Source organism: Pleurodeles waltl, chromosome 6 (genome assembly GCF_031143425.1).
Source record: "Pleurodeles waltl isolate 20211129_DDA chromosome 6, aPleWal1.hap1.20221129, whole genome shotgun sequence".
In the NCBI taxonomy this organism is placed as follows: domain Eukaryota; kingdom Metazoa; phylum Chordata; class Amphibia; order Caudata; family Salamandridae; genus Pleurodeles; species Pleurodeles waltl.
In genome coordinates this window covers 1,406,740,407-1,406,766,773 of record NC_090445.1, presented here as the reverse complement: position 1 = coordinate 1,406,766,773, position 26,367 = coordinate 1,406,740,407, and the positions used below count along the sequence as shown (strand labels likewise).

At 46.8% G+C, this 26,367-nt stretch overlaps 1 protein-coding gene across 1 annotated transcript in view; it reads left to right on the top strand.

Moving 5' to 3' along the window:
• The window catches only part of LOC138300897 (protein-arginine deiminase type-3-like), a 385,604-nt gene that overhangs the window by 206,881 nt on the left and 152,356 nt on the right, over window positions 1-26,367 (top strand). Inside the window, exon 7 of the mRNA XM_069240756.1 lies at window positions 13,480-13,655. Within this exon, the coding sequence (XP_069096857.1) occupies window positions 13,480-13,655 (176 nt within the window). The remainder of the gene's footprint in view (window positions 1-13,479; window positions 13,656-26,367) is intronic.

Genomic DNA, 26,367 nt, shown 5'->3' with positions numbered 1-26,367 from the left:
AGCAAAGCTCAGAGCACTTGTGTTCTGGAAGGGAACAAACGGGTAATGAGGGAATTATAGGGAAAACCCTCGGTCAGGAAATATAAAAGAATCAGACAAGCAGAAGAAAAAAGAAAAAGAAAGGGAGAAATACAAAAGAGACAGAGAAAGAGATAGTGGTCACGAAGGGAGAGGTAAGAAGTGTGCAGGTTACTATACTCAAAACAAAGAGGTGGGTGTGTGGGAAACAAAAGAAGAGTGGAATGAAATGAATGTAAGGGAAGGGAAAAGAAATGAAAACTCCAGTGAGCGAGGCAATATCTCGCCACTGAAAGCCCTGTTAAGTTGCGGGTCAGAACCTGCGAGAGGGGGAAGAGAAAGTATGTATTCGGCCCAATAGGACCACCAAGAAGCACCCACTGACATATGACACTGGATGGTGCTTAGGTGAAGGGAGAGCAGAAAGCTTGGAAAGGTGAGGTGCAACGCAGGGCATTTCCGAGAAGAGGAGGACTACAAGACGTCCGACAACCAAGACAGGTGATCGAAGGTCAGCACCCACCAAAGCAAAGAAATAGGGTAATTACCGTACTATACCATATCCAGGAAGACATCACCACAGAGATATATCTCGGGGGTCATGACAAGCGTGTCGGTGGTCGCCACTGTCGAGAATTCTAAGGAGGATGGGTCAGGGCCCCCATAACTGTGAATGGAGGAGTACAAAAACAGCTTGGCACATGGAGTTCCCATGAGGGATAGAGTGATCAAAGGAAAACATGGATTAGGTACTAAGACCGCATGGCTTGTGCCATCCGAGCAGCCCTCCCGCATGACGAGTGAAAGGTGAGTGGCATGGGGTGGGGGAGAAACAAACCTCACAGGAGTCTGAGGTGTATAGTAGGCCGGGGTTCCCCTCAGGCTATGTCTCGTGGAGGCTCACTGCGGCTGAAAACCTACAGAATAGATGGAAAAGGAGGCACGGGGGACAGATCACAAAAGAAGGAATTGGTGATGTCTGGAGGCAAAATCATATCCCTCATCCAGAGGCAGGTCGCAAGGTATGCATTGTGTGTATTGTACGGTACAAAAAGTGCTAACGATGAGCAAACGGATCTGAGTATACTGTATCTTGAAACATATGTGATAATACTCGAACAAATCGCTGGGACCTACTGCTGCTCAGCGTTTCCAATCATAAATTGATCCCCAAAGCAATAGAGGGCTTATATTGAAGCTGTCCATGCAACATGCCTAGAAGTAGGGGTGGGTGATATCAGCAACAACACCGACCCGAGGGCATAACACTGGGCCTGACCCCCTCCTGCCCCCTCTAACTGAGGAGAAAGACTATGAGAAAGATAGTCTAGTATGACACTTAGCTGTGCGATGTGGAAGCGCCTGTTGCTGGTTGTAGAGCGAGAAGACATCTGAGCGCAATGAAGCCCGACATTAGGGAAGGTCCTCAAGTGCTGGCTTCAAGGGGGATCGTCTCTTCCCTGGTCCTGGGTGTGGTCAACCACCGCTTGAAGAACATGGTCCCGGCCCTCCTGTGATTTGAGCGAGTGGTGATAAACTCTACCCCTCTTCTGCGAGGCTGAACAATGAGGCTTTACCAGGGAAGGAGAAGCAGAAACAGAGGGAGGCTCTCCAGGGGTGAAGGCGTCGGGCTCCGGGTGTGCTTTGGCAAAATCCATGGAGTGTTGAGCGAGGCCGTCCAAGAAGGAGCTGAGGTCTGCAGGTTCAGTGAAGACCCTAGATTTGCCATTATATGTGATCCACATACAAGCAGGTTCAAAAAGACCGAATTTAACACCCAGGTTCCTGAGTTGTGGACAGAGGGCCAAGAATGCCTTCCGCTTTTCATTTGTTATCCTGGAAAAATCCGCTGCCATCCTGATCTCGTTACCCTCCAGGGAGTACAGCCCTTGGGATCTAGCTGCCGAGATGATTTGGTGAGCCTGTTTGTGACATAGAAAACATGCAATAATGGTACAGGGTTTGCTGGAGGTTGCTTTGTGTAGAAGGCCAATCCTGTGGGCCCTTTGGAACTCCAAGGACGGTGAGAAATCCAGGCCAGTGAGCTCAGGCAGAAGATACTTGAGAAAGGTTTTGATGTCAGAACCCTCTTTGTGTTCCGGAATGCCAAAAACACGAACATTGTCTCTCCAAGTCTATGACCTTTGCTCATCGAGACCATAATCTGCCTTTTGATCGGGCAATGCCGCAACATGGTCCTCCACAGTTGTGAGGCTTCGATCCAGGTCAGTTACTGTCTCCCGAACGCTGGCGATGTCAGCCCATATGGAGGTAGAGGCCACGGTCAGGTCCAAAATCTTTAAGTCCATTGCCTCCAGGCGTCGCCCCACTGCGGTGATCTCCTGCAGTATACGGTCCGTTGCCTCCATTGTGCAGGGGTCAGCTGGTGAGGTTGCAGGGCAAGAAGAGGTCGTCTGCACTGCCATGGTTTTCGATTGCGCAATAGCCTCAGAAAAAAATAGTTGACGGGAATGTTTGCCAGAACACTTCCCATTTGGCATTGCCCCAGGTGGGGGGGTGGGGGGGAAGAGGTCCTGGGAAATAGTTACCGAGTGTTGACGTAGCCCTGAGACCTTGTTCCTACTGCTAGAGCAATGATGTCTGTATTGCAGCCGCAGAAACTTCATATACTGTAGCCTCCATGAGGGATCAACAAAGTGACCTGGGCCCGAAGAAAAATGACGCACGTGTCGTAGGAGGCACACTGTCATCCGGCGATCTGAGTGGCGGTGGACCCCCCCCACACAAGTCTTCAGGGGCAGCCCGTACTAGCCCTGAGCCCAATTCGAATTGCCAAGCTTGGACAGGGGGGGGGGGGGTATGGCTGCCTGGGATTTCAATTGCTGCTCCACTGTAGTCAGGCAGGTGGGCCCTACCCTTCATAATACTCTGCCAGGGTACTAGTCACTTCTCTGAGGTGGATTCCCTCCTGTAGGGCCCCTTGGATCTGGCACTGCCTCTGTCCGGGACACTCTGAACAGTAAAGTGCTGCTTCCTCCTGTGCACCTCCCAGAGACCAGGGAATTTCTCTGTGGCTGGGTTGTCAGGTTCTTATAAACTTGAGTGAGTCCCTGCACAATATGTGCTGTTGGGCGCAGTCATTCGCGGTCGTCCACCTCACTGTGGGGCCCCCACGGGGCTCTCAACCTGTCCGCGACACTCCACTGCACTTTTAGCCAGCGACTCTCCTGCTGCTCGGAAGGAGAGGGCGATCACCCCTCCCCTCCCCCTTCCAATATGTCCAGGTCCTGGTTGTGGGAGCTAGTCCCAGGCCGTCTTCTCACACGACCGGGGGGAGACACTCCCGGCCGCCCGTTCCACCCCCGTTAGGCCTCGTCTGGCTGCGTCATCCCAGCGGCCTCTACAGCCACTGTGTGCCGAATGGCTCTGAGTGTCCTGAGCCTATCGGTCCTGCAGAGGCCCCCAGTAGATCAAGGGGGCTCTTGGTGATAGATAGCACCCCCTCCGTGGTCCCCGATCCGACCCGGCGCGCGGAGCTCTCTGCTCACGCGGCCATTCGGATCAGCGGCCAGACCACACCCCTGAGGTTATTACTTTTAAAATGTAAAAATGCTGTTGGTTGTACCGGAAGAAATTTACTCTGCCACCTCCTGGATTAACACAAAGAAGTAGATGGTGACTTTCTTGAGCACATTTGAAGCCATGTTTTTTACATGTTTTTAAGGGATGAAAAATGTCTTCTTGGGTGAATTTGAAAAATGAAGAGATTTTTGTAGAGCAACACTTGTACTGTTAGTCTGTATGCTTCCTTCCATATGTAAAAATCAGGAATGGGAGGGAAGAGGGAAACTGACGTTACGACTCATCACTCTTTGTACAGTGCTGCAATCAAGAGAGTCAACCTCGTGCCACCTAAAGTGGGCCCACTGGATACAGGCAAAAGCCCTTTTTAAATAAATAACCAGCCAACCTTTCCCAAAGGGTATTAATAAGGACGTACTGAGCCTGACAAAAGACACTGGATTGGGGTACGTGGTAGAAACTAGTTGATCACACTAAAAGGCCAAGGGGTGATAGTAATTCTAACTAGCCCGTTTTCCCCAGTTTTTCTCCTTGCCAGATGGACCTGTGAATAAATAATGCTTTGGGCACCACATAGGCAATTTTAAAGGTTGCCTCATATGGATCTCAAACTCTTTTTTTCCTTAAAAAGTGTTCCTTTTTAGGGAAAGAGGTTGCAGCATGCCCCAACCCTCAGATGGTCAGGAGAACACGATGATGAAGCACGTCAGTGGATAACATTCCCTCACTCAGAGTTCCTTTAAGAAAAATGTCTTTCCCATATGTCCAGGGGGCCCAGTATAGATGACTCAAGGTTGACTATATCATGGTTGTGATACTGCTTTCTTCCATAATATGCTAGTGGGAGACCTCTTCCACTTGGACAAGAAAGTTATATCCTAGCAATTAATACAAAATACACAAGATTGAGAAGTATTGAGTTTCTTCCATGCCTCTCGTGCAACACATCTTCATATTATCTGTGAGTTCTCCATAACTTCTCTGTTCTTGTTACTGAAAGATGTTAAACAATTACAAGAGAAGATTGCTAAGTCTGTGAGTGAATTATAAAGGAAGAGTACTTGGGAGGAAAGTATCTAATACATTTGGGGAATCAATAATACGAGGTACGACAGCCAGCTGTTTTATGACTGTTCCAGCATGGGACAGAAAAGAACATAATATTGCAAATAAGGCCATTTGAATAGGGGCCAGCACATGTCACAGTTATTGTGGCTCTATTCTTGAGCACCTAAGAGCTGGTATGGCATTGGAATCACCGCAATGAAAACAGCAGAGTTTTACGGTCAGAAGAAGATGCCATCAACCTTAAAAAAGAATAGGATGGTACCACTATTTAATGATGTTAAACAACATAGTCATTGCTTCGAAGTTATTAATGCTATTGTCAATAAAGTTTTCAATGTTCAACACTGTGACTCCTGGGTGGCTCCACGTAACATCATGAAGCACTGTGGCATCCTTATCCTCCTGGAGTGTCCTATCGTCTAGAGACACTGCAAGCCTTGTATAAATATTTTATCCGAGCCTGCCTGGGGCTTGTTTGGTAACTTTACTTATTAGCTGAACCAATCACAGTGCTTTCTTTGATATGTCCCTGACTGTTTAGCTTTTAATTGACCCTTTTGTTTTTATTTATTTTTTTCAATTGAAGTCTCTGCATGCAAAGACTACTTCTTTACATCTGTGTGCCCCTGCCTCTTCTGTGTAGCACCTTAATTATGGCACGCTAGGGGTTGTGCGGGTGCACATGCAATACAACCGGCTGCATACCCAGCACACACAACTGCTTGTGCCATTGTAGGAGCTGTCTGCCTTTGTTCTGTTCTGCCCTTTGTCAACACTGCTGGTAATCTTCACACCAGATGCTTCTTGATCTCTCTTGGTAGAGGGAGATAGGGAAGCACCCTAGTGTAGCAGGAGGGCCATGCGTCTGTGCCACATTTGTCTCCTTGTCCCTTCCCAGGGGGTATGAATTGGCAGGAGGGTAAGGTGCCACATATATGCTCCCCTGACCCCCAGTGGCTATTCCCCAGGGTGTTGGCCATCACCAGGGGCTAGTTGAAGAGCTGCAGAGGGAGGTAATGGATGTGCAAGCTGGGCAGCACCAGAAGGGGGGTAACACATGCAGTTATCACCAACTGATTTCCACATGGTTTGGTGATTGGATGTCCTGGTGACATGTTCTAGCCACAAAAAGTGTTTTTTAATCCTTCTTTGGTGTTTTTCATGGAGCTACTTTTCAACACTCTCCCTCTCCAATGAGGCAGAGCTCAGGACCTGCCCTCCTGTTCTTTAGTTTCTCACAGACTGCTGGTAAGGCTTCTTGACTGCACTCTGTACCAGCTCCTCTGCCTGGAGTCCTGGTACATGTTCTTGGTCTATGGCCTACTGCAGCAGCATGTGGCCGTCAAGGTAGATTACCTTCCCCATCTACCCTCTTCAGGCTCCCCAGCCTCCTTCCCACTTGCAGGTTCTCTATACGTCCAGAAAGAGTCGGGCTCCCCCTTCAAGACCACTGGACCATAGGGCAGGCGCACAGACGTTCCATGCATGTACACATCTCTACTTCCCCCAGAGGGAGTGGGAAGGCCAGTTTCCATGACTCTTGATACACATCCTAGCCCCTGGGTGCCAGCTAGGGTCAGCTGTGTTTGGTTTGGATCCTCTTTTCCATCAGGAGTCAGGAGTATTTGAAACCCTCTCATCCAGAGAAGACAGGAGTCACTTAGTCCTTTTCTTCTGAAAGAGTCATAAGTCTTTCACCAAGGCCACCTAGATGTGACCCCTCCCACTTCCTCTTCCAGGATCAAGCTTAAGCCCTCTCCATTTTGGCCTGTTGGGTGATGACAGGCTTTGATCTACCTTCTGGTCAGTACAGTAATTAACTTAGCACAGCAGGATTGTTCAAAGCCAGAATCTAAATATGGGCTGACTCAGAAAAATATGACCAAACTCAAAACACATGGAGTAGTAAAATATGACCGAATTAATATTATATTTGCATTTGTGGTCTTTGTTTATATATTAAGGCACATGTTAAACTTCTATCTAGGTCCAGCCAATAAGAAGTTATTTTGGGCCATCTTTTGCCTACAATGTGAATAGAATAAGTCATTACATGCGTAAAGTGAAGGACTAAATGCGCAAACTGAAAACAAAAAAGAAATGTGGACAATGGAGATAAATAAACAATAAAGCTTTCTCAGCAATAAGCAATTAAATGGAGGTCTCATCTGTGACAGGTTATGTGAGATCAGAAACTGGGCTGAGTTAAATAGTAGCCCAGAACCTCTATCCCCAGCTGAGCAGCAGTGGACTTCATCCGGACAATTGGTTAGCACAAGTAGCTAGCACTCAAAACCATTTTACCAGTGCTTACAATAAATGAGATTCAGTTAGTGAGACTCACAGCAGAAAATCCAAAAACCAGGTGGCCCAAAAACAAAAAATCCAGAAGAGGTACATGGTTTAGAAACCCATTCTTCCCAGGCACTTTACCAGTTATTCAAAAATAATCCACTTTTCTTTTGTTCTTGGTTTCATGTCGTTATTTTAACATCATAGATAGAGCATGTCTCGTACTTATATTATTGTGCGTTTTGTTAGCTGTAGCAGCATGAAGTGTGTGAAATGAAACCAGGAGAAACCCTACCAACAGGAAAAGTTTTTTAAAAAGTGATGTATTTTGATCATTAAGGCAACATGTTTGATTTTTAAGAATCTGTTCTTACTGCTATAGTTACTTCAATTTTGCAAGTGGATTTTGATGACCGAATGTTAGATTTTCTTGAACAAGTTACGGATTTGGAAGGGATAATGTTGCCTACTTCCTGGAACAGAAGCGGCTCTTAAAAAAAAGGAGCGACCCTTGACCCTGCTTCAGGCAGGTCACTCCCCTGCACCGCGTGCCGGTGCTGCCTCTGCTCTAGGTGCCTGTGCTCTTTGTTTTTTGGTTTTTTTCCTCTTTCCCCTCGCCCCTGGGTCCCCGCGGCCCCGCCTCCCTCCCTCCACTTCAGTTTCCCTTTTCCCGCCGCTGCGTCTCTGGGGCCCCGCCCCCCTGCTCTCCCATTCGCTGTCCCCTCCCTTCTCCCTGCTGCCACTCCCTCCCTCCTCCCCTCATATGTCAGCTGCTGCGCAGTGAGGGGAGCGACCCTTGACCCAGCCTCAGGCAGGTCGCTCCCCTGCACCGCGTGCCGGTGCTGCCTCTGCTCCAGGTGCCCGTGCTCTTTGTTTTTTTGTTTTTTTTGCTCTTTTCTCTCGGTCCCTGCGTCTCTGCGGCCCCGTTCCCCTCCCTCCACTTCAGTTTCCCTTTTCCAGCCACTGCGTCCCTGTGGCCCCACCCCCCTGCTCTCCCATTCGCTGTCCCCTCCCTCCTCCCTGCTGCCACTCCCTCCCACCTCCCCTTATATGGCAGCCGATGTGTGGATGCGCCGCTGTCCTAGCGCAAGCCCGTCTGCGCCCGTCCGCGCCCACCGCCAGGACCCCTGGTCCCCAAGACCAGCACGGCCAGCAACGCCATTACACTGCCAGCACCCTCCGTGCACGCAACACCGGATGAGCACAAGCCTGCTTCCTGGCCTCTCCTAAGCACACCCAGGGACCCTTCACCTGCCGTAACTGCAGCTTCACCAGCCTCCAAATCGCCAAACCTCCTGCCGAGCCTGACCGCAACTACCTCCGATGCATCCTACTTAACACCCGCTCCGCACGCAAACACGCCGTTGAACTATGGGACCTGCTCGACACCTCCACCCCGGACGTTGCCTTCCTGATGGAGACCTGGATGAACGCCTCCTCGCCCCAGACATCGCCATAGCCATTCCGGATGGCTACAAGATCACCCGCAGGGATTGCACCAACAGAGTCGGAGGCGGAATTGTCATTGTCCACAAGAACACCATCAGGGTCACGACCCATACCGACGACACCCTCAGCGCCGCCGAACACCTGCACTTCCAGATCCACACCAACCCAAACACCACCCTCAGAGGAACCCTCATCCTCAGACCCCCCGGACCTCGGCCTCAGTTCTGCGACTCCATCGCCGACCTTGTCAGCAGGCACGCCCTAGCCTCCGCTGACTACGTCCTCCTCGGCGACCTGAACTTTCACCTGGAGAATAACAACGATCCCAACACCACCACCCTAATCGACAACCTCACCACCATTGGACTCAGACAACTCGTCACTACCCAACACACTCCGCTGGCCACCCGCTGGACCCCGTCTTCTCCTGTAGCCCCCACGTCACCTTCAGCCACACCACCAAACTCTCATCGTCCGACCCCCATGGCATCCACTTCACCTTCCAGAAACTCACCCCCAGCACCGCACCCAACCGTTCCCCTGCTGCAACTGGAGCAAAATCAGCCAAGACCAGCTGAACACCAGCCTCACCAAAAAAAAAAACACCCACCAATCCCAACCTCGCAGCCTGCAACCTCTGGCGCTGGATCGACGACTGTGCCAACACTCTCTCCCCGCTCAATAAACCTTCCAACAGAGGTGCCAACAAGAGATCCAGCTGGTTCACCTCAGACCTTCAAGTCTCCAAGCAAACCTGTTGGAAACTGGGGAGAAAGAGGCTCCTTGAACAGGCTCCGGACAACCATGACGCCTTCAAGAATGCCATCCGCAATTACCATCACCTCATCGGATCTGCCAAGAAAACGTCCTTCAAAGACCACCTGGACAACAACGCACACAACAGCAGGGAGCTCTTCAACATTGTGAATGAACTTTCCAACCCCAGCTCCAGCACAAACGACATCCCACCTTCACAAGACCTGTGCACTCCCTCGCCACCTTCTTCCATCACAAAATCACAGACATCCATGAGAGCTTCAACAGCCAGACCACCCCGCCAATCACAGACTCCTCAGACTCTCCTCCCCCTTTCAACTACGACCCCCTGCTCGTCTGGGCCAATGTGAACGAAGACGACACAATCAAAACCATGGGCTCCATCCATCCTGGATCTCCATCAGACCCATGCCCACACCTCATCTTTAACAAAGCAAGCACCACCATCACACCCCATCGCCGCAAAGTCATCAACATCTCCTTCGAGACTGCGACCTACCCCGAGAGCTGGAAGCATGCTGAGATCAAAACCCTACTCCAGAAACCCACGGCGGACCCGAGAGACCACAAGAACTTCCACCCTCATCTCCCTGCTCACATTCCCAGCCAAGGTCATCGAGAAGATCGTCAACAGACAACTGACCCACTACCTCGAAAAAAACAACATCCTGGACCCATCCCAGTCAGGGTTCCGCAGCAACCAAGGTACGGAAACCGCCCTCATCGCCGCCACCAACGACATCAGGGCCCTGCTTGACAACGGCAAAACCGCGGCCCTCATCCTCCTTGACCTTTCGGACGCCTTCAACACCATCTGCCACCACATCCTACGCACACGCCTCTACAATGCAGGGATCTGGGACAAAGCTCTGGAGTGGACCACCTCCTTCCTCTCCGGCAGAACCCAGAGCATCCGCCTCCCACTTTCTGCTCCGAAGCCTCCAAGATCATCTGCGGCATTCCCCAAGGTTCGTCCCTCAGCCCTACTCTTTTCAACATCTACATGGCCCCCCTCGCCCGCGTCACCTGGCTGCTCAACCTCAACATCATCTCCTACGCCGACGACACCCAACTGATTCTCTCCCTCACCAAGGACCGCCAAATCCAACCTCCACGAAGGAATAAAGGCTGTCGCCGAATGGATGAGGAACAGCAAATTGAAGTTGAACTCCGATAAGACGGAGGTCCTCATCTTCGGCGCCAATCCCTCTGCCTGGGACGACTCCTGGTGGCCAACCGCTCTGGGAGCAGCCCCAACACCCACCAACCACGCACGCAACCTGGGCATCATCCTCGACTCAACACTCTCCATGACCAAGCAAGTCAGCGCTGTCTCCTCAACCTGCTTCCCCACCCTCTGCATGCTTCACAAGATCTACAGATGGATCCCCACAGATACAAGAAGATCAGTCACCCAAGCCCTCATCAGCAGCAAACTTGACTATGGAAATCCCTCTACGCAGGAGCCCCGGCCAAACTCCTCAAACGACTGCAACGCATACAAAACGCCTCCGCACGCCTGATCCTCAATGCCCACAGCCCATCACTCCCCTTCTGAGAGACCTACACTGGCTCCCCGTCAACAAAGGGATAACCTTCAAGCTCCTCACCCACGCACACAAGGCACTCCACAACACTGATCCAGCCTACCTCAACAGATGACTCACCTTCTACACCCCGTCCCGCCAACTCCGCTCAGCCGACCTCGCCCTCGCCACCGTGCCCCGCATCCGAATAGCGACTACCGGAGGCAGATCCTTCTCCCACCTCGCCCCCAAGACCTGGAACACCCTTCCCTTGTCCCTACGACAGACCGAAGACTTGCTGACTTTCAGGAAGCGGCTCAAAACCAGGCTATTTGAGCAGTAGCAGCACCCTCCCCCCCCCCCTCAGCGCCTTGAGACCCTCACAGGTGGTAGTGCGCTCTACAAATACACTGATTGATTGATTGACTGTATACGCACATCTGGCACACCCCAATCAGAGACTTTCACAGTGAATACTACATTCTGCCAGTGTTTCTACAGAATGTGGATCACAAAAAAGACAATTAATCCATGTAGGAACTTGAGATGTGGGTCTGAATTAGCATTGTTAAAGGACACATGCCCCATATCTCTTGATGATGCATGCTGCTAGGCTTTAGTGTAGACTTGTGTCTGGTAAGATATTCAAGGAAAACCATTTCATACTTTTATTATTGAACCACAGAGTTGTCCTATCTATGTTTAGCAGAGCTAACTTTTCATCAGTGAAAAAGAGAATGACTGTCAAGACCAGGAAAAAACTGCCTTCTTCTCACACATTCTAATAAGTGTCTTTGATAATTTCTGTGTAGCTGTAGTTATTTTATGAGACTTTCGTCTACAAACCCTTGACCAGTATAAAAGGTTTAAAACACATTGAAAACAAAAACTGTGGAAGGGGGGTTATGACTATTGTAAAGATCACTCATGTAGTTTTGTCCAGTCTTGCAGCAGGCTTTCAGGCTGCTGGTCTTGCCCAGCCCCTGTACATCAATCTTCTTTTGGCTGCTATTTTGTACAGAACCTCCTGAATCTGAAGTGAAGCATCTGACACTACGTATAAAGAAAGTAATGTTTGGAAAATGTGCTGGGGACTAAGTAACAGGAGTCATATCCAGGCTATGTCTTGAATTTCTCTTAACTTCATTGTATGTGAAGGTTATGGATGCACATAGTTCATTACCCTTCTGCTAATCCCTCGTGAACAAAGGATTCATCGATGTGTATATTAGGTTCAGTGTAATTGGATCAATACAGAAGGGAGGTTAGAATCTCATAATAAAATTTAGATCATGTTCAGAATTCAGTGTGTTCGTGCTTAAACCTCCTATTAACGAAATAAACAAATTATTGGGTATAAATGAAGGACAGAGTATCTTCTACCTCACTGAGAGCCTGATTTATTTTTTGACTGACATTCGTTTCTTCATCAGTGTGAATGAGTAAATTACTCCATCGTCCTGACAAGGATGCCAAATTTAGAAAAGACTGTCACACTTGTGACATTTATAAAGCTGGAACCTACCATCGTGGTGGTTCCTATCAACACTGTGTACAATTTGATGGGTCCACATGACAGAGCTGTGCAATAATCTGTTTTCGTTTTTTCTAAAAGAAAACAAGAAACAGGAGTATATTTTTTTAAAGAAAAAAGAAAAATGCTCCCCTTGCCATGGCAGTCCTTTCTCATACTGAGAGGAGTATTTAAGGGTTTTCACTGCCCCTTACCACCAAGGTTGTCTTGGCAGTTATGGGGAGTGACAACTGACCTCTACTTTGCCTCATCTAAGTTAGGTGGGTGGAATTAGAGATCTTTAATCCTTAGGGCTATCAGAGGTGTTTAATTATAGTGAAGATAGAGTAGTCTCCGCTGTGATTAAAGCCAAGGTCCACCCATATATAAATTTGGTGGGCAGACCACATCATGGCGGTATATATACTCCTTCACTGTTGTGGCAGAGTATCTATATGGCCAAGATTTAAATATTATTTTTTTTAAAAAACTTTGATAGTAGTAAGAATAAGATTCCTACCTTTTTGCATCCTTAGAAATTAGTTTTGCATTATACTCAAGCTTATCGTAACCTTCTCCAGGACAGGAAGCTTGACCAGAGGTCTTGTGAACAAGGACAAATGGCTTGAGCATATTGTTTCACTTTTTTGTTAGACATTTGTATTTAGCCTGCTACATTTGCTCAGCAAAGAAGGCTAGGAATGATTTTTTTTATAAAGAAGCTTCACACAGAATTTGCTACACTTAGATAAAATGTTTTAATACTGGTACATGAAATGGTCCTGTGCTGCTTTTAGTGAATTTTTTTAGGATTCACTGATTTATACAAGCTTCTGAAATATGTTTTTGTCTAGTGTTTAGTTTAAGGGGTTATTTTTTGTCTAGTTTTTAGTTTAAGGGTTTGTTTTTTATAAAATTGATAATAAATAAAACATTAACTTCTATTGGATACTTTCTCACAAGATCTTAATTTCCTTACATTAATATGGTGACCGAGCACCCCAACTGTGCACTAATCTCTAATCAAATTGCGTAAAATGCATTAACTGACTGACTTAACTCAAACTTCCTGTTGACAGCTGTTTGGCAGTTTTAATTTAAAACATCAACTATAAGTTGTAGGAATTGGTTACCTTTTTTAATATTATGTAAGGGTTACTCTAACACCAACTTGAACACAATACATTGTTACTACAGAAGCCACATGGTACTTAAAGTGCAATATATGGTTTTGTTGAGAAAGAGTTGTTGCCACAAGCACTCTTTATACTTTGGTTTCTTTTCTGATTCCAGAAACCAACTCTGGAGTCCAGCTCAGACAGGTGCTAGGGGAGAAAAAACTTCGGTATCAGGTTTTGGACACTGCTCACGAAAAAAATGTATTCTACGTGGAGGGCATAGCTTTTCCTGATGCAGGATTTTCGGGACTCGTTAACATCGGTGTCACCCTTCTGGGTAGCTCTGTTAAGGTATGGTATATTTATTCTCATAATGTTTCTACCTGAATGAATGCATTGGAACTGCTGATAATAGGTTTACTACTGACGTCTGTGCATGTATTCCCCTTTTAATAATGATTCTATTCTAGGAGTTTGTGAATGATATTTCAGACAATATAGAAGAGAACTTGTAACTCCGAGGGACCAAAGCACCTTCCCACAATCACATTGACGTGTTTTTTTTCCCACATTTCTTGATTGTGACGGTAGGTGACCCGAAACTTATTGATATAACTTTCTACATTGTAGGCATATGAATAGAACGGCTGTTACCCCTGCAATTGAGGTACTGAATAAACACTATCAGCGTCTTTACTCCATAATCTGTTAATGACGGCATGGGCAGTTTTGTTCCTTAGAACCTGTCAAATTAGTAGAGGTAAACATGTAGGGTAAGGGTAGTGAATGAACTGTGAAACAGATTCATTTTACAAACTTTATTCTTTGATTTTGCTTATTGAGACAATTTGAGACGGCCTCCCAGCAGTTATGAACCTCATTTTTTTGACCTCATAACACTAAGACCTTGTATGCATCATTACGGTAAAAGACCCTTATTTTGGGCTCTACATTATATCGTCCATCTGATCCTACTCTTACTTGGGTATCTTGTCTTGAGGTTACACCCAAAACACACCCAAGCTTATGCATGTAATCATCGGACTATTGAGTATCCTTCAGTTCCCAAAGTTTGAATGCCCTCCATATCTTAGCTGTCAAAATTATACTTATGAAACTCTGACCCCCAAATAGCATACCAGAACCATCATGGTGACCACATTTGACTTTTCCTTTCCAAGCTATACCCTAAACCGCAGACATCGGTTCTAGGCACATGTACACCAGTAATTTTAAAACGCAATGATAAAGTGAGCCATTTACTACATCAAGGTATTCACAAGTGGCATTTGTGGATGGGCCTCCACCTACAATTTATAGGCCTTGACACAACCACGACTCTTATCACGTGACTGTACATGGACTGAACAATTTCAAAACCCTTTCTACAATGTATTGCGGACTACTGGCAGATATCCATGCACAAAAAAATAACATCCACATCCCCCGTACCATCACTTCCCAGTACACAGTTTAGCACATATTTCTTTGCTGTTTTATCTCTGGCAAACATTTACTCTCACTCGATAATAGATACAGGCGAATTTAGAAATGAAGGAATTATTGTATTCCTTATGTATCCGATTACTGATGCTTTAGCTTTATCACCGACAAAATATATTAATCACAAGACAGGGTACTTATATCATACTCGGACAGTTATATTGGAGCTCTCTTCTTGCAAAAACCCAGCTTTTTAGCAGTAATTTCTTCATTTTTCTTTTGGTCAATAAAGCTTTTAGACTTAATTATAACTTTTTTTCAGGCGTGCTTTCATTTGGTGTAAAGTGATGAACCACGTAGTTTTACTAAGGAGTAAAAGGAATGGATTTGGCAATTAAAAAAAATTGGGACAGTGTAGTAAATACCTATAACATTGTTTGTTATAATGTATGTTAACAACCTTGAACAAGCGGGAAGCATGTCAGGTACTAGGTTGCGAAACATATATTAGGTGTAATGAAATCAGAAGTGAAGTCATACAGCGAGCTCATTAAGAATACAATTATAGGTCTGTAAAGTATCTGCAGACTAGGGGGGGATACTTCGTCGACGTTTTGGTTTCCAGTCGTCTAATGTAGATCAAAGAGGCGAATTAGTTTAAACAGTACTCGTCCAGGATCCTGAACAAGTACTGTGCAAACTAATTTGACTCTCGGATTCGACATTGGTTGTCTTACAACATATTGTGGGTCTACTTAAGGATACTTCTCGACACCTGGTCCTGAGTGTGGTCTCGTGTACTCATGAGACGACTGGAGACTGAAATGTCGACGACTCCGCCACCACAGTCTTCATACACTTTACTGACTTATAAGCCTCTCCGAGACACTTTTCTTGGACTCAACGAGGACGATAGGATTGAGTGGTTTCCCGATCTGTCTGGGAGCAAAACAAACATTAAGAGAAATAATACCTGGTTAATTACCATTTCCCAGCACGATAGTGCATTTTTGAACCACATCGTACTTTACGTGTATCTAATAAAATTTGTATTGATGTCAAAGAAAGTACACCTTTCTATAGCAATTATTGTTTAATTCATGTGCACTTGCTACGTTTGCTGTTTAATGTATGTACTCTTGCTACTTTATGTGCTCCATATGTAAGGGAATAGATACATTGTTACCATATCCTAGTTGACAAAAAAATGATTTCGGGAACAGTTTTTTCCTCGGGAGACACTTTGTGGTGTTATTGAGTGGTAAAGATCAGTATTAGCAATTACTCAAAGATTGTCAGTATAGTAATTATATGTAGAGCAGAGCAACAACACAGTTCTGGTGGATGATCAGTAATGAGCGTGCTACTTTTAATTGATTGTACTTAATTAAAGACTGGCACATTTGTCTTGGGTGAGTTAGGTTTGGACACACTCTAGCCACTCCGATTGTTAAGGATTAACATATATGGCCGTATTTTCCAGCAAAAGAGGAAGGATCAACCAAACATTTGGAGAAGAATTGGGTATCACTGATGTAGATATACAAACTGTAACCCAAATTATCCAATCCGGTCATAACAATCACACAGATATTATAAAGCACAGTTGATAGTATTCACCACTGAAGCACACACCTGGAAACATGGGAAATGTACTCAAAAGGAGGGATAAAAAATATCTGATTCATTCACTCAAAAGTAGAGAATCCACTGAATGAATCGATCACAGATCCACATAGAAATCAATTAATTTCTTAAAAATGCAGATACACTTTTGAAATTTTACAGGTGGCATCTGTGAGAAATTTGGTTGTTGGTTGACTGGGGTGTGAGCCCTGGTCAAGCAGTGGCCATAATCCCTTGCAGGATCTACCACAAAAGTAACCCGTGCTTAACCCTGGGTAGTTTGGCACAAAAAGCAGTCAGCTTAACTTGGAGGCAATGTGTATTTATGCACCACACAAACAGTAATACAGTGAAAACACAACACAAGAAAAATCCTACACCAATCTAGAGAAATAGAGCAGATTTTGACAAATTATTTGACACCAAAGCAACACAAATTCAATCAGTGAAATTGGAGTTATGATAAAGAAAAAAAAAAGAATTGTGAAATCTAGCACCTATATGATCAAAGCGCCAACCGGGGACATCTAGTCATGCGAGACCGGGTCAAAGTAAGAATATATGGCCTACCGTAATGGAGCTTGGTTGAAATACACAGAGTGGATTGGGCCTTGTCAGAGCTTACCTTCGGACTTAAAAGAATTTCTGAACAAAAATGTCTGCGTAGGTAAAGTTCAGCAAATCAATGCAAACAGGAGGTGTTCGAGGAGGGAGCATTGTCGTCGGACAGCCGTGGGTCGAAGCTGCGGTGACTATTTCTATGTTCAGACTAATGGCCTCATTACGAGTTTGGCAGTCCCATCACAGGACCGCCAAACTCACAGGGAGGACGCCACCGCTATAGCGGCGACCTTCCCCTGGGCGTATTACAATGTTCCCGCCGGGCCGACTGACGGGAACATTGTAATACAGGTTCCAGCCAGGCAGACCAGTGGGAACAGCGTTAGGACATTGGCCTCTGCTCCCTTAAGCGAACCATGGCCAAAATCCTATTAATCCAGCACCCTCTATACTCGCACTGTCTCCAAAGCAGACAGTGCACATTCAGACGGTGCTGGGAGAGGAGACCCTGCACTGCCCCTGACATGGTAGTGGGCTGTGCAGGGGGCCCCCTCTGGCCCCCGCACTTCCTTTCTGTCAGCCTTTTCATGGCAGGCTCCCTACCATGAAAAGTTTGGCGGAAAGAGGGGTTGTAATCAGCCAGGTGGCGCTGAGTTCAGCGCCACCATGGCTGTTTGCAAGCCTGACCTCCATCATGCCATCGAGAACCATGTTCCCAGTGGGGACGCCGGTCTTTTGGAGTTCTGACCGCCAGAGTCGTAATTTGGTGGTCGGACAGCCAAAGCTGTGGATGTCTGACATCCACCACTAGTTTGGCGGTGTCATGACCACCAAATTCGTTTTGAGGCCCTTTATCTCTGAAATAAAAGTCAAAAATCCCCAGTGGGACAAGGCGGAGGGCTGTAGCTGAAGACCGTTCCATGAGCCCGGATACCCGTTTAACGAAAGACTGCAGAAACAGATTTTTCGCTACAGAGAAGAAAGTAGTGGGAGAAGGCACGAAGTGAGTCCGACCGACCATGAACCACAGGCTCTAGTCTAGCAGGTTGGTCCAAGTCTCTGCCTGGTTCTTAGAGCAGTTATTAGTCAAAAAATGTTTAAGTCTTCACTTTTAGATTTTGGCTCTCAGGTCACATTCTGCAACACTTCCAAGGGTCCAGGACTGGTAGAGCACGACTTAGAGGGTCAGGACTCACTCGGGTTGGATTCAGGCATTGGTCCAAGGTAAAAGGAGCCTTTTATGTCTCTGAGGCTTAAAAAAAAAAAAAAAAAACAGGCCATGAAACTAGCCATTTGGAGTCACTCTGGTTGCCCTGGGTTCAAGCTGCAAGTCAAGTCCTTCTTCCCCAGACAAAAGGGAAGCATGGCAGAGAGGCAGTAAGCAAGCAAGGCTGCAGCAGGTCAGCAGTCCATCAGAGTGTCAGTCCTTTTAGCAGCAAAACAGCCCTTTTTACTGGCAGAGTACCCACAGGTCCAGAAGTGTAATGAGGTCCCCTTTTTTATATGTTGGTGGGAGAAGCTTCTGGACAATGGATTTGAAGTGTGTGAAATTACCTGACTCCCCTGCCTTTGTTCCATGCTGACTGCAGTGACAATATGGGTTGATAGGTCCTTTGTGTGATGGCTGAGGACTCCCTATTCTGCTTCAAGTGGGGCCACTCTAGGCTCCGCCTTCTCATTCTGCTAGCAGATGCACCACTAGGGCACACCTAATTCCTCCATTGTGTGACTGTCTGGGAGGAATTTGCAAAGTCTAACTGTCGGTTACACTTAGTTATGTGACCCAAGACAGGCTACAGGCACAAAAGGGCTAAGGGCCAAAAATTCCAACTTCCTAAAAGTGGTATTTTCAAAATTGTAACTAAAAACCTGACTATCATTAAAATGGGTTTTTCATTAAAATTCATTAAAATTACACCAAATACAAAATTGCTACCTGCTCCCATTTGTAAGTTACTGATTATTAAACGTAATAAAGAATCCCCAGTGTTACCTTTTGGGAGTGTTAGGCCTCACAGTAGTGAAAGCGCTGAAAAACAAATCTTGGAGTTTTTTACTCTAAGGAATGTAAATCCTAAACGTACATGTACAACCTTTTTATTACAGACCATGCTGCCCTTTGTTTGCCTAGGGGTTACCTTAGGGGTGGCCTATGTGTAATAAAAGGGGAGATTAAGGCTTTATAAGGGATTATAATGCCAAATCGACATGGCATTTTAAAACTGTATTCAGGCTGCAGTAGCAGGGTCATGTTTTACGGTGCTACTTGAGTGTGTGGTGCAATTGGTGCTGCAGGCCCACTGCTAGAATTTTATTTACATGCCCTGGGTATATGGTATACCACTCTAAAGTGGCCTTATAAGTAAACAAAATGTCATTTTGGTATAAACCAATTTAACCATGTTTTAGGATAGTGAGCAAAAGCACTTTAGAACTGTTTAGCAGTGGCAAGGTACAAGGACCCCTAGGGCCATCAAAAATAAGTTCAGTGAAATGAAAGAGGAGAGGTACAAAGTTTGGGGGAATGCCACCCTAAGGCTGACAGGTCTAACAGAGTCCCGCCAGTAAGCACTTTTAATGTCACTGAAATGGATCTGTTTTTAGCTAGCTTGGTTCAGGTAGTTTTCTCTTACTGTGCCTTATCATGGGCTTAAATATTTTCAATGGCTGTTTTATTGTTCAGTATAATGACAATTCTCAGAATCTAAATCCATGGAGTATGCTCAGCACATCGCAAAAGGCCCTCGGTTTTCATTGGCTATGTTGCTGTTTTCATTCAACTGTATATGAGTACTTCTCTGGTTAGTGAAAACAAGTTTTCTCATATATATTACATCCACACACATGTGGAGATGCTTCATGCCATTTATGAAACCAGTTATTGATTTTAGTGCCATGCAATTTAGGCACTGCCATGCCATTTAGAGGATTAAAGGATAATAGCCAACTTTTATGCATCTACATTCAGAGCATCACATTGAAAGTTCATGTGAATCAGAAATACTGAGTAGCCGATGTGATGAATTTTTCACTTTCTACTGGACTAATAACATGGTCTCAATTGAACTTTCTTACAACCCTACTGTATCCAGCATAGGACAGTAATCCAGTCTTTGTATTTAGATCTATTTAAAGTGAATTGAGGACAGCTTTACAACCATTTATGGTACTTGTGTCAACTAGAGTAAAGATTAAAGTAGTGCTACATGATGCAACTGTGCCAGCCCTGCCATTTTTCATTTGGCCTTAAATGTTCTTCTATCTTTTTGACAACAGATTGTGGACCCCCTGTTGCTTAAAAAACACCCAAACTACAAGTTGTTTCGTGTAGGGGCACCATTGACCAAAAGGGAAACCCTCGCATTGATGTACCAATCTTGTAGTCTCAAGGGGGTATCCGATGTGAAGGAAGTCCACAGCACTAGGACAAAAAAAGGCCTATTTGTGTAATTTCTTTTAAAATAAAAATATTAGTGAAAATTATATACAGCTGGTCTGCTGGCCCTTTGCAAACATTAGAAATAGATGTGTATGGTGAAAGCTTTGTGAGTATTTCAGATTAACCTCTGCCTTAAAATAAGCAGTCAGTATCTACAAATGTACTTATCTGATAGAGACTTCTAGTTGCAGATTCCTTACCTTAGAATTTCCCCCAGGCATCAGACTGGATCTGGAGATTTTTCTTTGAGCAGTACTTTTGCACGCTGTCAGGTGGCGTCGGACTCCTTGTGTGTCATTGGCATTGTGGTAGCCGTGATGACATTGCAGTTGTATATAGTCTCCGCCCAGGCACACTGATATCAGTTCTTTTTTTTCCATGCCACGTGCAGATCCAGAGAAGAGCTACCCGTAGTCATTTTTTGACTAGCTTTAACCGGTTTGTCGTTATTTTTTACTTTTTGGTGAAACAAGGGATGTCACAGAAGATCGGGACAAACCTTATGACTCTGGCCACCGAATGATGTTGGTGACAGATCCGCACCTTGTGTGTTTGTGGTATCTGGAGTGCGACCATGACCAGAAGTTGTATTCCGAGAGCCTGGCCATGGACCCGAAGGCTTTGAGGGAACAGTCCCTGAACCTCATGGCGGCCCGGCACAAGACTCTGCATCTTTCCTGTTCTCGTTCGAGAGAAAAGCCACAAGACCGATCGCAGAGTCATCACCACTCTTCGTCGTCCCATTCTAAATCTTTGGAACACTCTGGTCATAAGAGGAAGTCGAAGAAGGCCAAAGGTTCTGCAACTTTGCCCCACCGCTCGGCCGATGCGATACGGGAAGCGCGACGATGCTCTAGGCCTCTGTCTGCAGAGCCTACTTCTGGGTCCACTCCTTGCCATCATGCCTCCCCGACTTACAGGGAGCCGGAGCCATCCCTGCCCGGATGAAGGAGATTTAGGAGGCCATGTGCCTCATCTCTGGGCAGACAAACCCCCTGTGGTGCCTTTAGAGCCCAAGGGATTGGATAGGGCCCCCTCAGGTTCTGTGCGGGTGGCTTTGTCTCCAGCCACTGAGGGCCCCTCTGGATTTGTTGCCAGATCTGTGCCAACTCTGGTCATGCCAACGCGACCTTCTCCACGCAGGAAAAGTCATTGACGCTCCTGACACCAGTTGGGCCCACAATCAACGTCAACCCAATTCTCATCCCTGATGAGCTGAACGTAATCCCTCAATGCGGAAACAATCAATTCATCAATCAACCAGTTTTTTGTAAAGTGCGGCTACTCACCCGTGAGCATCTCAAGAGGCTAGGGAGGAGGGGAGGGGCCTCATCCTAAGAGCCACGTCTTGAGGTTCTTCCTGAAGATGATGAGTGAAGGGCTTTGTCTGAGCTGCAGTGGGAGGTTGTTCCAGCTCTTTTCTGCAATGTAGTTGAAGGATTGTCCTCCAGGTGTGGTTGTGCGGATGCAAGGGATTGTGACTAGTGCCGTCTAGGCAGAGCAGAGGGATCTGCCAGGGGTGTGGATGGAGACGCAGTGGTTCAGGTAGGCTGGTCCTGCAGTGTTTATGGCCTTGTATGCGAAGGTGAGTAGCTTGAATGTGTTTCGTTTCATGACCGGAGCCAGTGGAGGATCCTCAGGTGTTGGGAGATGTGTTCTTGGTGGTCCAGAGTGAGTCTGGTTGCGGCGTTCTGGGTGAGGTGTAATTTTTTTGTTTCTAATTGAGGTGCCGGCATAGAGGGCGCTGCCATAGTCGAGCTTGCTTGTGACTAAGGTGTGGGTGACTGTTCGGTGACCGTCTGCTGGGATCCATCTGAAGATCTTCCGAAGTTTTCGGAGTGTGTGCCAGCAGAAGAAGGCGACTGAATTTACAGGGCAGGTCATGGATAGGGAGGAGTCGAGAATCTGACTTCGGTATGGTTTCTCGCACCAGTTTGGATTCTGACCCTTTTTATTATGGGTAGGAATATGGGGAAGGATTGGAAGGGACACCTTGGCCATTTGGAATACCAGCTAGACAACTTGGACTTGGACTGGGTACAGGAATTGGATTAGGCTAGTGGTCCGGATACTTCTCCAGATGCTGCCATGATTTCTTCTTGTACAGTGACTATGGTGGAGAGACCGTCTTACTTCATGGTGGTCAGTAGGGCAGCTGAGGTCCCTGACCTTGAGCTTCCTTCAGTTGCAGTCAGGAATAACCTCCTGACAGAGGTGCTTCAGCCTGGTGCTTCCACTTCGGAGCCTCTCCTTCCATTTAATGAAGTCCTTACCTCTATCCTTCTGAGTTCTTGGTCCAGACCCAGCATAGGGGTTCATGTGAATAGGACAATCGCCCACTGCCATTGGCCCACCCTGAACGACCCTCAATTCCTGTCCCAACACCCCACACCTGAGATCCTTGTCATCCAGGCTTCTTCTTCTTTTGGTGCATTCCCCTCTGCTCCCCCAGATAGGGAATCAAAAAAGACTGGCTCAACTTGAGAAGAAAGTGTTTTCTTCCTCCAGTCTGACATTGCGGTCCGTGAACACCGCATGCCTTTTGGGCGGCTACACGCATTCACTGTGGGATACGGTTGCGCAGGTATTGTTGCAGCCCAGAGGAGGCCCAGGCTATCATCTTCCAAGCATTTGCTGATGGGAGGGACATGGCTAGGTTCCCAATTCATTGTGGACTGGGCTAGACCGACTCATTTGGCAGATTGGTAGCATCAATGGTGCCTTGAGGCTCCAAGCTTCGTTGAGGACATCTGGCTTTGAAGGGATATCCAACAGTCTCTCATTGACATGCACTTCGATGGCATTTGTGTCTTAGGAGACAAAGAGGCCTCATCGCTCGAGAGGTTCAAGGAATCCCAGGTGCCCGCTCAGTCCTTTGGCCTCGCGGCTGCCCCTCACCTAACAGTCTGCTTTTTGCCCCTTTCGTGGTCACGGAATCTGCTCCCTGTTGCGTCCTATCCCTGCCAGCCACCAAGCCGCACATGCTACTCAGCCACTGCACGGCCGGGGTTGCAGAATCCCAGGGGCTCATCGGACAGAGAAACAGAAATCCTGCCCGTCCACCCTTTCCCCTGCGGCAGCCTCCAAACCCTCCTAGTCCATTCCATCATCTCAGACCAGTAGGGTGCAGGATCCGCCATCACCTGGCCCAATGGGAATCCATCATAATGGACAGGTGGGTTTTGCAAATTTTCCAAAGGGGCTACTCCTTCCCCTTTGAGACTCCCCCTCCAGCCATACCTCCAGCTTACGGCCGCTTACCAGAGGATCATCTGGCACTTCTTTGTAAGGAAATCATGGCTCTCTTAGCCAAGGGAGCAATAGAGAGCGTCCCTGCGCCAGAAGTATGTTGAGGTTGTTATTCCCGCTACTTTCTGGTGCCCAAAAAGGACAAGGGCCTATGTCCTAGCCTAGACTTTTGAGCCCTCAATCTCTTCCTAAAGAAGGAGAAGTTCAAAATGCTCACTCTGGCTCAGGTCCTGTCTGCCTTGGACCCAGAAGACTGGATGGTACCGTTGGACTTGCAGGACGCTTACTTCTGTATACCCATCTGGCCTGCCCACAGGCGCTACTTGCAATTCATGGTAGGTCACAAGCCCTTTCAATTTACTGTGCTCCCCTTCGGCCTTACCAGCACTCCACGAAAGTGATGGTGGTGGTTGCAGCTCATCTGTGCCGGTTAAGGGTTTCAGTCTTCCCCTACTTCGATGACTGGCTGTTGAAGGTGAAAATACCCCAGAAAGTTGTCTCCCATCTTCAGACTATGGGAAACCTTCTGCACTCTCTGGGGTTCACTATAAACATGCTTAAGTCACACCGACTCCTTCTCAGACGCTCCCTTTTATCGGAGTTGCTCTGGACACAGTGCTGTTTGGGGCCTATTCTCCTGAAGAGCGTGTCTAGGATATTAAGGCTATGATTCCGATGTTTCAGCCTCTATCCTGGATTTCGGTGAGAATGACTCTGAGGCTGCTGGGCCTCATGGCCTCCTACATCCTGCTGGTCACACATGCCAAATGGCATTTGCGGACTCTGCAGTGGGACATGAAGTGTGCAGCATCAGGGAAATCTCTCCGACATGGGCCAGATCTTGGAGGGAACTGCGATAGACATGTAGTGGTGGCCTACAAATCGTGATTGGGTCAACAGCAGATCCCTCTCCCTGACCCAACCATATCTTACAGTAGTGACAAATGCATCACTTCTGGGATGGGGCGGCCACATGGGAGAGGCAGAGATCTCTGGTATCTGGCGTAGTCTGGACTCCACATCAATCTTTTGGAGCTCTGGGTGATCAGGCTTGCATTGAAAGCATTACTTCCCTCTCCAAAAGGGAAAGTAGTGCAAGTGTTCAAGGACAACACTACCATCATATGGTACTGCAACCAACAGGGCGTAGTGGGGTTGTGGACTCTTTGTCAAGTGTTTACTAGGGACAGGGATTCCCTTTTCAGGGCCCTGGTTCTGGCACACCGTTCTTGGTGTTCTTCATGGCGCCGCGCTACTGGCGTGGAAAGTAATGAGATGAAACTGATGTCAGCACGCCGGGGGTGGCACCTGAATCGGACTGTGACAACATCACTGCGACCACGATGCCTAGGATGCACGTGGAGTCGACCGACACCAGCTGATGGTTCTCTTTGGTAAATCTCCAGATCCAGCCTGACGCCTGGGGGAAACTCTAAGGTAAGGAATCTGCAACTAGAATATGTCTCTGGCAGATAAATCCTTACCAAAGGTAAGTAACTTGTTCCTTAGTAAGACCGGTGCTTGCAAGTTGGTGGACAGACGCTTGGACAGAGGAAAACTGTATCCAGTCTCACAGCTGCATTATGCACAATCTGGAGACTGTTGAATAAATAATTGGGAGTCGATAATAAGAGGGAATTGAATTGCCATATTCTAATCTCAAAGTTATTAAGGTGTGGGTCCCAGTTTTGCAGGTAGCAATGGGAATGAACTCAGAGATTTTTCTCATCGCTTTCAAGGCAAGCTACAAGTGGTGAAAACAGTTTCAACACGGGTAGACAGAGTGTGGGTGGGTGGTGGCCAGGCCTCCTGACTGGAAACCATAATGAGAAGGATTAGCTGAAAAGAAGGGTCCATTGTCCTTGCCCATTACATTTGAGGCAGCTAGACGTTCTCCATTGTGCTACCTCAGACAGACTCTTTGCAATTGTCTTGAAGCCCTGAAGACTGTTCAGAGAGAGTCAGAATTAACTGGGTGTCATGAGTATAAGACACTATTTGGATGCCAAAGGACTAGTGAAGCTTGGCCGAGTGTTATGTAAATGCTGAAGAGTGTCAGACTCGACGTGGCACCATGGAGTACACCATAGGGGAGCTCCAGATGGGGACTGAAACTGGAGGAGTGATACCCTTTGCCAACTCTTAAATAGAAAAGAGAAATTCCAATTCAAGGTTTCACCACAGATCCCTGCATTGTTCAGATGGTCCATCGGAATCGATTGTGCTACAATCTAAAAGACCACCTGGAGAGCAAGTAAAATAGGGGTGACTGAGTGACTTTTGTCCACAAGAGAACCTATCGATTTTGCAGCTGCTAATATAACCATCTTTTTGCTGTAGTTTTTACGAAAGCCAGAGTACGTGTCCTCAAGTAGGACATAGGTCTCTAAATAGTTGGAAAGTTATTGGTTAATTTTCTTCTCAAGAATTTTGATCAGCAAAGGCAGCAAGGAAATTGGTCTATAGTTAGCAAGACCAGTGGGGACAGCCATTATTTTTTTTTTTTTTTAACAGTGGAGTCAGAATAATGGATTTCCAGGCAGAGGTGCTGATAGATAAATTGATCAGCTGTCTAAGTATAAGGCCAATTGTGCATAAACCTCTGGGTAGGATTGCTGCATGGGTAGTTTGGATATCTGGTTTTACAGGTGTGGAAAGTGTCCAGAAAAACGTCTACAGAAAGGGGATACGGTTAGCAAAGATTGTCCTTCTAGGAATAGTAGTGAATGATACAATAGTTTGGGT